Source organism: Diabrotica virgifera, chromosome 4, assembly GCF_917563875.1.
Source record: "Diabrotica virgifera virgifera chromosome 4, PGI_DIABVI_V3a".
NCBI classification, from domain to species: Eukaryota; Metazoa; Arthropoda; class Insecta; order Coleoptera; family Chrysomelidae; genus Diabrotica; species Diabrotica virgifera.
In genome coordinates, this window is record NC_065446.1 from 139,112,839 (window position 1) to 139,129,469 (window position 16,631).

At 32.1% G+C, this 16,631-nt stretch overlaps 1 protein-coding gene and 1 long non-coding RNA gene across 3 annotated transcripts in view; both read left to right on the forward strand.

Annotated features, from left to right (window-relative positions):
* The window catches only part of LOC126883144 (histone RNA hairpin-binding protein), a 125,872-nt gene that overhangs the window by 26 nt on the left and 109,215 nt on the right, over nt 1-16,631 (forward strand). Inside the window, exon 1 of one of the 2 annotated variants that reach the window (XM_050648398.1) lies at nt 16,168-16,585. The exons of the other annotated variant lie outside the window; for it this stretch is intronic. Within the exon in view, the coding sequence (XP_050504355.1) occupies nt 16,491-16,585 (95 nt within the window). The 5' untranslated portion in view covers nt 16,168-16,490. Of the gene's footprint in view, nt 1-16,167; nt 16,586-16,631 lie in introns of those variants that run through there. 2 annotated transcript variants of the gene reach the window in all.
* LOC126883151 (uncharacterized) lies at nt 13-5,203 on the forward strand. Its single transcript, XR_007697527.1, has 2 exons — nt 13-958; nt 1,084-5,203. It is a non-coding gene; the product is annotated as an uncharacterized LOC126883151 (long non-coding RNA).

Sequence of the window (16,631 nt, forward strand, 5' to 3'; positions counted from 1 at the left end):
GTAAGGCAGATACCATATATACAGTTGTCAGACTTGTGGGAGCGGTGAGTCAACACTAAATAATTACCCCTACATTAACTCAAAAATAAAAATAGATATATATTAGGTATATTTATATTAACATAAGTATAAACAGAACATTATTTACATGTAGGTACCTACATAAAACCATTGTTTTGTACAATAGATCCAAATGCACAATGTACAATGCAATCATTTATCACAAACACAAATAATAATGAAAACTATAAGAGATTACGGATATACCGATTACCAATAACCTCTGAAATAATAGCACATTATTGAATTAGAAGAAATAAAAATGTTATCTTCCCACCCATATAATAAATTTTATTGATCTTGAGCATTTAAATAATTTATTTTTAAAAAACAAATTATGTAAATAATTGCAAAGATAATTGACAGAAAGACAGAATCTGCATTTTATTTGGTGTCCTATGTCAAATTTAACTAAAATTCCCTAGATTTCAATGCTTGAGCACAACCTTAGCCGAGAAAACCCGAAGTATCGTTTATGAAACAGAACGAAAACTTGAGTACGACGCTGCCGTAAGGTCGACTTGGCTGAGCAACTAGAGTCTGTAGCACCAAACAAAAAGAAATTTCGCAAGGCTATGATTGGCCACAAAATCCCGGCTTGCGATTGGTTAGAAAGCTGACTGTGATCATAAGATAATATAACCTACAATTTAAATTTTATTTGACAGTTGTTTGTTGTTTTAATGTCTGTGCAATATTCAACAAAATAAACAAAATATAGAACAATAATAATAATAATTATAATGATTTATGATTTCCTAAAGAAATATATGCTTTAGAAAGATGTAACATATTTAAATAGAAAATGAGATGTAAAATCTTGAGAACCCAAGAGCTGCATATGTCTGAAAGCAAAATAAATGAAACTGAGGGCATAGATGTAGATAACATTTTACTGGTAAGTAATGAAATATTTTAGAGGTATAAAGAATTTATAAAGCCTGTCACATTAAAAAATAATTGCTTGAAATACAGAAATTGCTACAGAAATGTTAATTTTCTAATCAGATATACTATTTTTAGAAAGACAATGAATAAAATATCACTGAATATGAGAAGATAGTTCATCAAAAGTTGGGGATGTTTAAGAAGAATTTTGCTGCATCGAACAATCATAATCGCTGCTGTCAGTCATACAAAGTAAAAAGTAAACTGCGAAAGTTTAGTCCTATCAAAATTTAACTATGGTGATGTTGTGTATGGGCCATTCCACAAATATACGTCTGTTCCAGACCATCGCGACAACAAATATTTTAGTGTGCAACATAAGAAGGACGAAAGTAAATGGCTCTAAAAATTATTACAATAAACAAGAATGTAATTTGCAATTTAGTTTCGTACTTCTTATGTTGCACACTAACATTCGTTGTCGCGATGGTCTGGAACAGACGTATATTCGTGGAATGGACATTGTATTCGATCAGATGACAGAGGAAGAATTCGGGGGTTCAAAAGACACCAGCCTATTTGTCACAAATTTAAAACATGTAAAATGGTTGAGCATGGAAAAGAGAAGATTTCTACATGCTGCTTGTCTGTTCCACAAAATTATCAAAAACTCACTACCAACATATCTTTTTAAAAAAGTTATACAGTGATGAGCGCCCTAATAACCGGCAAAATAACGCAAAGGTAGGAAACATTAAGTTGTGAGATAACAGAAATGAAACTAGTGGAGGTGGGAGATTTAGCGATAAAAACTTATAAGTTTACATTTTACTTATTGTTTCCCACCTTCAGACGTATCAGATGAGTATTTCAACTAAAACTGTCACAGTGGCAGTTGCCAAACTCGTCCGATACATCTAAGGTGGAAAACAATAAATATAATATAAATGTATAGGTTTGTATCGCTAAATTTTCCACCTACACTAGTTTTATTTCTTTTTATCTCACAACTTAATTTATTACACTCATCACTGTTTATAGAACTGACATAAGAGGCACAGAGCAACAGTGGCCTGACACCAAAAAAACGAAGTTTTGAGATAAATGCAATCTTTTCATTCATATTTACATTGTGCTTATGGGATGATGCTACAAATTATGTAACGATATTTATCCAAATATACAGGTAGGTTGTGTAGGCCCTTGTTAATCTGAAGATTTACGCCCGGTTTCATAATCAACTTAAAGTGAACATTAACTAAAGTTCACTTTAACGTTGACATTTACCCATATGAATTGCATTGACAGGGGTACCAACTTAAAACTTAAAGTCCACTTTAACTGATTATGAAACCGGGCGTTAATGTTGCTACTTTTATTGATGTATTAATCTAAAAATGCTCAATTTGTGCTTTTTTTCTCTTGCTTAAGATGAAAAGTCTAGGTGCTGATTTCTTGAAATCGGTACCAACTGATCTTCAGCATTTTTTTCTTAGTATTTTGTGCATAGAGGTATATCGTCATCGTCAGAGCCAAACCTCATATGTACATTATTGACAAAATCCACTATTTTTTTATTTATAATTAAAACATAATACAGTCGAACCTCGATTATCTGTCTCTCCATTAACCGTCACCTCTGTTAACCGTCAGGGTACATACAGAAGTTGTATCGACTACATAAGCAAAACTTTTAATGGAAAAAAACAAAAAAAAAATTAATTTGATTTGTGATGAGGACACAAACGGCTATCCATTGCTGACAGATAAAGAAATCGTTGAAATGGCAACAAAGGCGGACCAAACAGATTCAGAAGCTGACACAGACTTGGAATTTGACTGTAGCTATGTTGATGAACTTATTGTAACTGACAAAGATTTGCATAAATAATCTAGAGAAGCTGCATCGAATATGCAATAATTCATCAAGTGGTATTCTCAACAAGAAGCCAATAAAGTAGATTCCATGATCTTATGCCGATTAAGAAATTCAGCCGTCGCAAAATGTGAAGCAACAGTAAAACAAACAAAAATTTCAGAATATCTTAAATTGATTCAATTGTACGAACACAAATCCGTCTTATATTGTCAAACAAACCATACAAATGAAATTTGAGAGTTGTACTGTGAATTTTTAATTTTTTTTAATATTCTGTTAACCGTCTTTTCGATTATCCCTCATACCATTGGTCCGGTGCCCTGACGGATAATCGAGGTTCTACTGTACTGATATAATCTTCTTAATATTATTTCTAAATTTAAAGAGTATAGTACTTTTTAACACATTTCAGCAAAATGATATTAATTCTGATAAAGATAAAAAATATATGAGTTTTTTTCATTTCCTGAAAAATCTCACAACATGCACATATGTACAAGATTTGGCACTGAGGCCGACGATATATGAATATATTTTATCATGTTATATTTTGTGTATTGTTTGAATTTGAACAAAAAATGCAGACCTTTATTGTTATTATTAGATGCAGATATTTCCTCTTGTATAATATAGTAAGACAAAACATTGAATATAACAAGTGTTACCAAAATAGTTCAATTTCAAATTTTTATTTTATTATTGAATCCTATGCAGGAACAATGTTGTAAATGCCAAATCAGATTTTGTCGACAACTTGAGAAAAATATGCAAGTAGTAATGATTTGAAAAAAAGGATCTTTATGAGGATAACATGATAGACTATAGGATGCATCAAGTAAAGTCTTTTAATATTCCCAATGCTCGGCAGTACATTATTTTGCACATGTAGAACTTTGTTCCTGGAAAACCAACATACAACTATTGTGGTTACGCAAACATTGTTCCAGCATGGGATTCAATTATTTTCATAGAAGACACAATTTTTTCAAGACATGACTACTATCTGATGTATCTCTTTTAATTTGAAAAATGCCAAATGTAATATTTAGTCAAATTCTTAGTGTTCTGCACACACATACACACACTTTGTCTAGATCTAGAGTGACCCGCAGCTATTTTTCCACTCTATTTATGAGTTAAAGATTAAGGACAGGTTGTTCTTCCAACATGTTTATTCTTTTCTTGAACCAAACGAATTGAGGTTTGTCAGGGTTGACAGCTATCTTCCACTACATAAACTTTATTAAATTAAAAGCTTCATGTAGATTTGTCGCAGTACATACTTCATTTTGTATATTTGGCAGCTATTAATGTATTTCATACATACAGAATTGCAATAATCGTGGCAGTACTAGCTGTTCTCATGTTTTGAATAAATATTATAATTTCCAACTAATAACATATTAAAATAATATAATATCACCAGGGGTTTTCTGTAGCTTGTAGATTATAATAATATGTGTAAGTATAAAGCACTATTTTCCATAGTTAAAAATATTATTTTATGTAAAGTTTTATGAAATAAAAGCACATACTTATCTAAAAGAAATTTATTTTATTTTACAAAATTTACAAAAAGTACATCTCAAGTATATTTTGAAATATTACATAGAATGAGTAGAGAATGAAAGAGCATATCTATTGGAGAATACACAGGAATACTGAGAACAAATAGAGAAGCAGGGATCTATATAAAGATGATCAACTCTAGGAACTCATTCACTAAACCCCTAACAAAACAGAAAACAACCTGATATACTTGAAAATTAAGTCAGACTGGTGATCAAACTCAAATTTAACAAACCACCAGGTCCAACAATTAAAATACTTTGAAGATGCTATAAGACCAGATACCTACAGAAAACATGGAAACACTCATAAAGAAACGTAACTAGAAAGCAATAGAAAATTTTAAATATTTGTTTACGAAAACTAAAGATTGGTTCCTACAAAATAAATTTGTGTACAATGAACAAAAGCAAATGTAATACTGTTTATAGAATAGAATATCTTTATTAATTCATTTAGATGACAGTGTGATATACCTACTGCCATAATTAGCGAAAACACCATATCTGCATAGACATCACATTTGAGTAAAATCGAGTTTTGTTTAAGTATTTGTATACATTTACACAAAATACGGCATAAGATGCAGTGTGTTTAATGTGTTTTGGTTTAACTTACGTCATTTTTAGTAAGCAAATAAGATATATATGCACATTTGGGTTAGAAAGAAGTAAAAATTTAATTTTTGCAGATACAGTGTTTTCTCTAAGCACAGTAGTATAGGACAAGCCATATATGTAGTTACATAGAACATAATCAACAAGTCATACAGGACAATTATATAAAACATAATCAACAAACTATAAATTAATAAAAAAAGATATTATGCAATATAGAGCGTCTCTGAACCCGTCGGTCCTCATTCCTTGTAGTCTTTTATTAAGTCAAAGTAATCATTTAGGTTGTAAACACATAATTTGATCAAGCATGATTTTAATTTATTTTTGAATATTATTTTCATTTCTCATATCAAGTGGCAAACAATTGTAAATTTTAGATCCTGTAAAATCAGGACTAGTATCAAAAAGAGTTGTGAAATGTTTACACACACGCTTATCAACCTCCCGTGCCTTGTCGTGTAATTATGATAGACAGAGTTAAGAGTAAAATTTTTAAATTTAGTTTTAACATGAATAATGCACTTATAAATGTATAAAGCATTTAAAGTCAGTCTTTGTTCAATAAAATATTTACATGATTGTCTATTATCGATAGATATTAAATATCAATCTAAGAATTCTCTTTTTAGTTACAAAAACTCTAGAAGAGTTTCCCTACAAGACAACATTATAGGCTATAATATGACTCATATATTATATGAGTAAACCAATGCATAGTACACACTTATCAATTGATTGGTATTAAATAGAGTTTTCAACTGAAGGATCGCATACTAACCCTTATTCATTTTTTTGCAGACTTTAGTAATGTTTTCATCCCATGTCATATTACTTTCTAGAATGCTACCAAGAAATACTGTTGTATCACTAAAAGGTATTTCCTCAGAACTAACTGTGATCTTATAATCATGGGATGGCTTACTGCACGAGTAGCACTGCATACAAATAGTTTTCTTTGCATATACATATACCATTAAAGAGTTCATTTTACACCAGGTTGTAAATTCCTGTGCTACCAAGTTAATTTTGGATATGAGTTCTGACTTCAGTTGAACAATAATTGTTGAATCATCTGCATAGAGACCTGTATGATCTGCAGTTAAAAAATTTATCAAATTCATCATTCTCTTTGCCTTATCCCTATGCGGGTCGGCTTCCTTAATAATCTATGTTGGGATTATTTGTGCTTTTCAATTATCCATGCTAGGTTCAGACATCATTTCATTCTGTGTTAGTAATTACTGTTTGTGTGCTGTGGTTATAACACATCTTTCTAAAGCATATATTTCTTTAGAAAATCATTATAATTATTATTATTATTGTTCTATATTTTGTTTATTTTTAGTGGATATTGCACAGACATTAAAACAACAAACAACTGTCAACTAAAATTTAAATTTTAGGTTATATTATGTTATGATCACACTGAGCTTTCTAACCAATCGCAAGCCGGGATTTTGTAGCCAATCATAGCCTTGCGAAATTTCTTTTTGTTGGGTGCTACAGACTCTAGTGGCTGAGCACGGCCTCAAGTATGATTTGAGTACCGACTATGAATACGGGCATTAGAGCATGGAAAATTTTTTCTCTCTCTGGAGAACTATCACGCCATCTCTTTTTCGAACGGAAGTGAAGCCGTATTTTAATACGGTTGGTTCTCATTGATGTTTGACACCACTAGTTTTATTAGTGATTTTTGTGCGATTTCTGAGTGAAAACTAGCAATTTTTTTAACTCTTTAAAATGGTGATGTGTTCGGCTTACGGTTGTAAAAGCGACAGCAACAGGAAATAAGTGCGAATTACATTTTACAGGTAAATAAATATTTCTGTTATGTGTGCGTAGATGAAAATTCAATAAATACTCCTATATTCTTAGATATTGCCTCTTAAATGGTTAATAATTTGAAAATTAACACTTCAATGTACCTTATTACATAATTAAAATTACATCGTTAAGTTATAAAATGAGAAAAATTTACATGTAAAATTAAAAGTAACATAAAAAATCAGCATTTTACCAGTGGTGTAGGTACGAAACGGTACGAAATAAATGAAATTATAAAATATATTGTGGCAACTTCGAAAATGGAATTAATAGCGTATATTGTTATTACATATTACTGACTTTTTTTGTTGTTAAACATTTTATTGCTTGATTTTACTTTGTTTATATGTAAAAAAATTATTTAAGAACACAGGCGCAAATATTTTACGGCTATCTCTACTTTTTCTTTTTTTACACGGCAAATTATATGTAGTAAAGTTTTCACTGGTATGGATACGTACATATAGTATTTTTACTACAAAAGCGATATTACATAGGTCAAAATTTTTGACGTAAGAGAACTGTCAAAACATGAGAATGTGACTTTTCATTATTGCCATGTTTATTATAAACATGCCATGGCAATAATGAAAAGTCTCATTCTAATGTTTTGACAGTTCTCTTACGTCAAAAATTTTGACCTACGTAATATCGCTTTTGTAGTAAAAATACTATAAACATTACTTGACAATGACATTGTCACCATTAACTTGAGATGACTTTTGAATGTTCTTGGATAGCTGTTACTTGTATCATCGCTTAAATTATTAATTCAATTAATTAATATGATAATTTTTCACTAACTATGTATTCAGTGATTATAATAATTTATATACTATGCCATAAAAGATAATACTTAATCGAGAAAAGAGGAAAAGTGATTTTTTTAATAATATATTGTTACTATGGAACGCTTAGATAAATTTTGAATATCTTTAACAACAAAATGCTTATATCACAATATATATATCCTGGTGTAGTTTCTGCTTGGGATCTTCCATAAATAATAAACAATAAATAATTTTTTTATTAATTTCACGTCTTAAGGCCGCGTCCCACCATCAAATAATTTGATCAAACTGGTTTGAGCAAACTGAAAGTGACAGTTAGTGACGTCACATCCTGAGTGTTCATTGTGGATAATAATGAAAAATTTTAATTTTAAATAAAGTACAAACAAGTTAGACAACTCAATACAAAAAATTTGATCAAACTAGACTGATAGTGAGAGCACAGATTTTTAGAATTTCAAAAAACTGCAATTGTGACGTCACTTTGACGTACTTTCTCAAGTACGTCAAGTTTGCTCAAACTGTTTGATCAAATTATTTGATGGTGAGACGCGGCCTTTAAATTCTTTAGCCAATACACTATCAATATTATTTAATAAACAACTCAAGATAACGAGCGATACACAATTATTGGATCAAAGCTAGCCGTGCAAAAAATTACGTATGTCTTGCTTTAATCTGAATTTTTATCAATTAATTTTGATTAACGTTATAAAACATAAAAAATCAGTCAAAGCCTTTAACACAGAACTTTAATCTAAAATAAAAAGAATTAACACAATTATAAGTAACAATAATAAATAAAATCAAACAGTATGCTGTATATGTCCACCACCAACATCTCTACATAACCTACCTTTTCTTGTTAAGTTGACGTGCACTGCAAAGTTGACGTAAACTGGAAAGTACCCAAGTAGCAATTTGTCGACGCGACAACGTTGTCTACCGCGTGGCAACGTTTTGTTACAACGTTGTTATTGCCTAGAATACGACCCTATTCTGCACTAATTTGGTGGACGATTTTTGAGTTGTCTTGACGTTGCCTAGGCAACCTCCTATGAAGCAACATCGTTTCGTAAGCGTTGCATAAGACAACTGAAGCGACTATAAAAAGAACCTGCGCGTGCAATGGTTGCTCAAGGAGTCAGACTAGTTATGTTCTTTTACCTATATTTTTAACACCTGTATGGTGAATGCGAAAACCAAAAAGGTAACTATTTTGACATCGTATTAGGTATTTAAATTTATATAAATACATAAAGGACTTAAACAAAATTACCTGATCTGAAATTTATAAACGCATCTCAGATTACCGTCAAATATGGATATTTCACCTTTAAAAAACACACGCGCTACTTTTTTACGACATTTTTGACAAAAAATATGCAAATTTAAAAAAATCAAATTTTAATATAAAAGTCAAAATTTATGTTAAAGATGTTCTGTATAAATTTAATGTATTGATGGTGCTTTTAAAGGTATCAGAAAATGCCTGCATTTTTTATATTCTGTGTTTTCATTTTCTTTACATCCCAAAAATCTCAAGTAAAACCAAAATGGTGCATTAAACAATATTACCAATATTACTAAAAAATACCTTATTACCAACCCTAGACCGATAAGACAACTTAGAAGTCCAATCGCCAACCAAACCCGGCCTCGCTGACTATCCCAACCATTTTAGAACGCACCCTCTTATTGGGTGACAGAGAGGTCATGTGACCAGTGTCAAAAGTGTAGCATTCTCCTTAACAGCGTTGCCACATTTAGGAGATTTCTACTTTTTTGGTAGATTTTTGATATTTTTTAAAATATTCTAGTAGGTAATATTTTTTAGTAGATTTTTGGTATATTTCAACATTTTGTTATGACTAAAATAAAATTTGCTTTTTAATAGTATTTACCCCATTACTAAATTAATTTTCACACATTTGGTTACAATTTCCCAATCCGAAAATAAGACCGAAAATAAGATTCAGAATAAATAGGTCATTACCGAAAATAAGATTCAGGACGTAGATGATGAATATTACAGAGAAATGAAACTGGATTCTTGTGTAACAAACTTGCAGATTTCAAGTAACAGTGCAAGCAGTATTTCAGGTGTTGTTGAAGAGTTCTGGCATTCGGTGAGCCTATTAGAAGCTAACGATGGAAAACTAAAATATCATAAACATATGTAACTTTGCAAAACACAAAATGTTGTGTTCACGTGTTTCTAATGTTAAATGCGAAACAATTGTTTGAAGAATTTGATCCAGACATGCAGCTGTTAAAATTAGTGGATGACAAAATATTCTAGTTGTTAAATGTACCTATTCATTTTTTTCGAATCATGAGGAAACTATAATAAGCATTTTAGAAAAATTTAAACGCAGAATGGAAGACTGCATTATTTAGAAAAACCAAAACGTTTCTTTTGAATGAGATATTTGGAATTAAAATGACACTACATTTTGTCTTTTTTCATCCCTGTAATTTATTAAAATAAACATTATAGAAGTTTTCAGGGACTTTCGGTCCTCGGAATAACGTAATCTTTCTTTCTGCGTTTAAATTTTTCAAAATACTTATTCTTATTAGTTTTCTCAGTATTCGCAAAAAATGAAAACATTTAAAATGCATTGAACATTTTAACGGGCGACATTTTGCGCCTATCCCCTTAAGTTAGCTGTTGTTTTTATTATCAAAAATCCCAAATATATCCCAAAATCCTTAAGTATATTTTAGTTTTTGATTTAGTAGATTTTAGCTAAAAAATGGTAATTACCAGTTGTTGTTTTGGAATAATTAGGTTTCCAATTTTTTGGAATTATTCTTGGGACAGTTAAGACGAATATGCAGATTACTGTATAAGTATACTGTATTTACATGGCCTAAAAAGAATCTACTGATTTTGTGAAAGCAAAACTACTGAAAGAGTAAAAACTGACCTGGCAACCCCGTCTAGCAAAGCTGATACAAAGATTGAAAGATTATCAAAGGTTATCAAATCTACTGATAAAACAGTGGACAATGGAATGGAAACCAGCTATTAAAAAAACAAACAAACAGGTTGTTAAATAAATCGAAAATTTCCAGCAAAATAAAACATAATAATAAGAAAAAAATAAGGTTATAAAGTAAATTCTTTTTCTCCTTCTGAAGTTGCCGCAAAGGTGTCACACACCTAGAACAACACCTAGGGTCGTGACAGACAACTTCAGAGTCGGCCAGAAAACCCAAATCGGCCAGGGCGTAAATTAGTTTAGCATTATAACGTTTTTAAGTCGTTGCGATTGTTGAAAAAACTGAACTGTGATATGTAGTTGTCACAATGGTAATAAATTAGTTGCCCGTATAACTAAAGGTATTACTTAAAGTTGTAACATCGTAATAGTCGGGATAGGGGACGTTGGCCGAAACAACTGAAAATGCTCTCGGGCAACGTTATATATACAGTGCATTTGTTTGTACTGACAACCAATGTGTCGAAAAATTGCTACTTGGGTAGTATATCTGAATTAAGAACAGACATGCACTGTATATCTATCTCTGTCGTTGAGAGCCACCTATGCCCAAGTAGCAATTTTACGACCTGCAACCAATTTTGTCTTAATGGGACGTTAAATTTAAGGACAAAATTGGTTCACAATAAGCCTTAACCAAGGACAACGTCTGTTTTTCCTATGGACCAAAGTTGCTGCTAATAAGTCATATAATCTGATGACCAACCGACATCGGGAATAACGACGTCAATTATTAGGATAAGGTTTGACGTTAAGCTGACGTCGCTCTTAACCTATCTGTACTATAAGTGCAATTAAGTGGCATACATCAACGACTACTCAACGTCGGGAATTACAACGTATTTTTTTAGGATAGATGCCAACGTTCACAGCACGTTGGTGTTTTATCGAGTATGGTAGACGTATTTTTCGGGAAGACGACAACGACAATCCAACGTTGAGAATACCAACGTTAGTTATTAGGTTAAGGTTTAACGTTAAGCTGATGTCGGGTATAACCTCTATACTACAATGTAATTTACTGGAAGACATTTAACGACTGCTCAACGTCGGGGATTACAGAGTATTTATTAGTATCGAACCCAACGTATATGGTATATGGTAGATTGCTGCGTATACTTGCGGGAAGGTGAGAACGACAATACAACGTAGGTAATAACAACGCAATACTTAAGTAAAGTTGTATACGTTAACCTGACGTCAAAGTTTTTTTATAAGATACCTGTAATTTACTAAAAAACATCTGACTTGACTTGTATGACTATAATATGACAGATATTACATTGTAAACATAACCTTACTTTTTTATACTTGATTTTTCTAGTTTTTCTATAAACAGTATATTAACAATAACAATTTATTGAACGAAAAACCTATATAGTTAAAAAAATATATAGTTGTTATTTGAGAAAAAGAACGTCTCAAAATGAAGGGGAAATGCATGGAAAAAAGAAATCAAAAGCTTTTAGACATTCAACATCCTTTTACAGACAAAAAGCTAAACTTTTGAAAATGGCACATACAGAACCTGAACAGCTAATTACTCAAAATGGGATTAAAGATTTTCATGAGGTAAACATATGCAACAAATAAAAATAACCAACTATAAGTAGATTAATAAATGCATTCATAAAACCCTTTGGTTTAAGCTGCCTGATGTACATACACAAGCATCTACCACCAGATTAAGGCGTGTTCACGACGACGACCGGTCGTCGGGAGTCTGTCGTCAAGACCAGGTTGTTTGCACTTACTTTAGGACGTATTAGGTATACCAGTAGGTAAATTCGAGGTGTGCAACGTAAAAATAGGTTATACTAAAGGTCGACAGGGGGTGTCCTTGTCCAAATCAGTTAAAATGTAGTGCAATTTAGGTCGCGAGTCAAATCCGCCATTAATGAAAGATCGCCATGGTTCAGCCATTTTTTGAAACATAATGTTTGGCAATTTTTTTGCTAAATTTTAATGAATATTTTTTTAATTAACGAATTTTGTTTATATATAAATCAAGGATAATTTTGTATGGGTCTAGACATAATAATATGTTTTTTAATTACGATGGTTATTTCTATTTTTACCGTTTTGTTCGATTTAACCTGTAAATTTCTGAGGCGCTTTCAGTTTTTAGCAATTTTTATACCTAGTTTAACAATACACTTCCTTGCGTTTGTAAATTTTCGACCGCATTATGCAATGAGGCAGATGATTAATAAAATAATTATACAAGTCACTTAGGTTATATTCTGAATAGAGTAGGAACCTACTTAAATAAGTATCAACAGGCCGTCATGAATCTTAGTTTCTAATGATTTAATATCCTCCAAGATTATTAACCTATTTGGTAGAAATTAAGTGTGTCGGCCGTACTTCTGTGGTAGAGAATATTATACTATTACTTTACAAGACCAAAGTCCTAAAAAACCAACGTAATTTGACGATAACATATCTCGAGCTGAGAAGTCGAGAGGGGGACGTCGAGGCAACCCGTATTTCTATTCCCCACTTAGGTGCAAATAGCGGTTTTCTGACCGTCGTCGCAACGTCGCGTATTAACGTTGGGGCATTTAATCCAACGTTAAGACGTCGTAATATTACGTCCAATTGCTTCTTGGGTGGTGACAATAATTTTGGATCAAACGTTATTATTATTCCTAAAGCCGTGCCAAATATCTAAAATTGCCGCTGTCTTGTCAGCACATTCTGTTCGACTGAGTGCGTTGTACGACAAAGATAGCGAATATTCAATTTGGAAAATATTACTGACATGGTGTTCATTTTTTTCCAATAGGGCTTTTCATAGATTGTCATTTGTTTCGAGCTGCTGTCATGTGTCACATAATATTAATATATCTACGTCATACGTCTTTGGTTTGTATTATTGTTATATACCAATAAAGTATGTCGTAGATATATTAATATTATGTAACACACGACAGAAGCTCGAAACAAATGACTGTGAATGAAAAGCCCTATAGGGCTTTTCATCGATTGGCATTTGTTTCGAGCTTCTGTCATGTGTCACATAATATTAATATATCTACGTCATACGTCTCTAGTTTGTATCATTGTTATATACCAATAACGTATGACGTAAATATATTAATATTATGTGACACATGACAGAAGCTCGAAACAAATGACTGTGAATGAAAAGCCCTATACTGAAAAAAGTAATACTTTTGAAAAATTTAAACGTAGGATGAAGGACTAAATTATTACCGAGGGCTGAAAGTCCCTCAGAATAAATAAAAAGTTTCTTTTGAATGAGATCTTTGAAAATAAAAATCACACTAAATTGTCTCTTGGTTTTTCACCTCTGTAACTTTTTTCTCAGAATTCGAAAAAATAAATCCTATTTAAATATAGTATTGGAGCCGAAATTTTGCTACCTATGTGAAATAAAGATATCTATCATAAATCAATAATTCAAAAAGTTTGCTTTCGTCACATCCCCCAATTCCTAATCCTGTTTAATTTTGAGTGGGTATAAAAGTTCAAAATACTAAAATACCGTTATTTGTTTCAATCTTTCTATGTAAGCCATGCATAATATTGTGTAATTAATAAAAATAGAAAATTGAACTAAACCTACGAGCAATATTATTTAATTATGTAGTTTTATATAGTTTCTTCTGGCCTACGCGATACGCCACTGGCACTCGTGTTTGGTTCTAACTTGGTTTTGGCTTCAGTTTCGTTCTCGTTGCGGTCACTCCAGGGAGAGGGTTAAAAATTTTCCATACTCTAAGACCCGTTTGCCATTATACTAATTTCAGTACTGATTTCAGTACTAAAAATATTGGTTAGTTGCGCGAGTCGATTTAGTATGAAAAAGTCAGTTTGTGCCAAGTTTGTGTTTGCAACTATCCGAATTGTAAATCAGCATATAGGCATGCGCTCTACCTACTAAATTTACATGAGCTTTACTCAAGGTTCATAGATAGGAGCTTTACTAATTGAGATTGCAAGTTGCAAGCCATTAACTTATTAACAATAAAAGATGGAAAGAAGTATTTTTGCAAAACTGGCAAACTTGGCTTTTATTTCTGCTATTAGAGATATATCCACACCTAGTTTGGCTAATTCTGCCTTTATTTCTTCCAAAACTTTAATTCGTGCGTTCCTATTCTTATTCGCTCCGAGCGTTAACAAAGTGTCAAAGCAAAATCGACCGACCTGCTCATGGTGGCGGTTTTTTGAAATTTTATAAGGACGCTTTGTGTATGTTTAAATGAGACATTTAAAAAAATGTCGTGTCACGCTATAGTAATATTATGTATTAATATAAACAGAAAATAAAAACGCACTATAAATTCTTCACTTTCCAGTATTGATTATCAGTTTGATTTTGTATGCATAACCTCACTATCGCAGTTTATGTCAATAAATATTTATTAATGAAAAAGAAAATATTTTGTTGCACTATAAATTACAGTATAAATTAATAACTAATGAATTCTAACAATTGTATTCGGTTATTATCACTACAAAATAAAATATTCAAGTTTAACAAAATAATCCCATAAGACTCAATGGGTGCGTTCGGACGACCATAGCGGCTGGCTGCCAGCAGAAATCGGCTGAGTGGTTGCATCCAGCCGTGATAGGGAAAGCTTAGTAAATCTCTCAGCGGCTGGCTTCCAGCCGTGACGTCTGACAGCTACTGCTGGCTCAGCTGTCCAGCCGCTGTGGTCGTCCGAACGCACCCAATGTTAAAACGTCCTTACAAAATCTGACAGCGTATCACGTGACTGTACGTAGAGGGGAGACGCACGGAGCCAATAGAGAGGGTGCTTTGGCACATACAAACATTGATCATTGGGTGCGTTCGGACGACCATAGCGGCTGGCTGGCAGCAGAAATCGGCTGAGTGGTTGCATCCAGCCGTGATAGGGAAAGCTTAGTAAATCTCTCAGCGGCTGGCTTCCAGCGGTGACGTCTGACAGCTACTGCTGGCTCAGCTGTCCAGCCGCTGTGGTCGTCCGAACGCACCCAATTGATTCGATTTGTAAAACTCTATTAATGTTTCAATCTGCCTTTTTCTCCACATGTTGAAAGTTGAAATCACTATTATTATTATGTACCTATAAACAAAACAAAAGTACCTAATATACAATACAACCTCACTTTTTAATATTGTGTCAATTTCAGTACAAGAAATTAGAACATGTTTTAATTTTTAGTACTAAATCGGCGCGCGCATCTAATTTGTAGATACAATATTTTTAGTACTAATTTCAGTACTAAATTTAGCATAGTGGCAAAGTGGCAAGCGGACCTAAGGTTATACATATCAATTCGAGGATTGCTCAAGACGCAAAATTTGAAATTAAGGATTTCTCCGAAATGAGACATATTTAAACCCTTTTAAACCACTTGCTCATGACTTGCGCGCTTGCGTCTTTAGTTTTCTTTTTCTTTCTCTTTGATCCCTAGGATAACATTTATTTTCTGTTCTGTGATGATGTGTATGTAATCCAAATCCCAGTGTCCAAATCCCAACTGTCAAGTTTTGACATACGCGCCAAAAGTTGTTGTATGGTATATTTATTTCTACTATTTATTTTATTATGCCCACAATACACAACCCTTATGCCTTTAGTTTTGTTTGTTATAACTGTTAAGTTCTATAATAACACAAACAAAACATATTAGTGATAAAATGGTATTATATATATTTTAATTTATGTAAATTGTTCATGCTAAAAATTATTGGTTAACCAAAAAGTTTCAAAAAGTGAGTTTAGTGATAGTGCTTGCTGTATGTCTTCTACGACTTCCTTACAGGAAGAAAAGCTCTAGAAACTATAAGTGATAAATTATTCAAGAAAAATAAGTTATTTTCATTATGAACGATCCCCGTTTAAAAGTCAAGAGAGAACTAAAAGAGGAGGGCGAGCTAGATGATTCTTTTATTGACAGCATAATAAGTAGTGAACAAAGGTATATATTTTTTTGGGATGTAACTGTATTATGTATGTAAGTATGT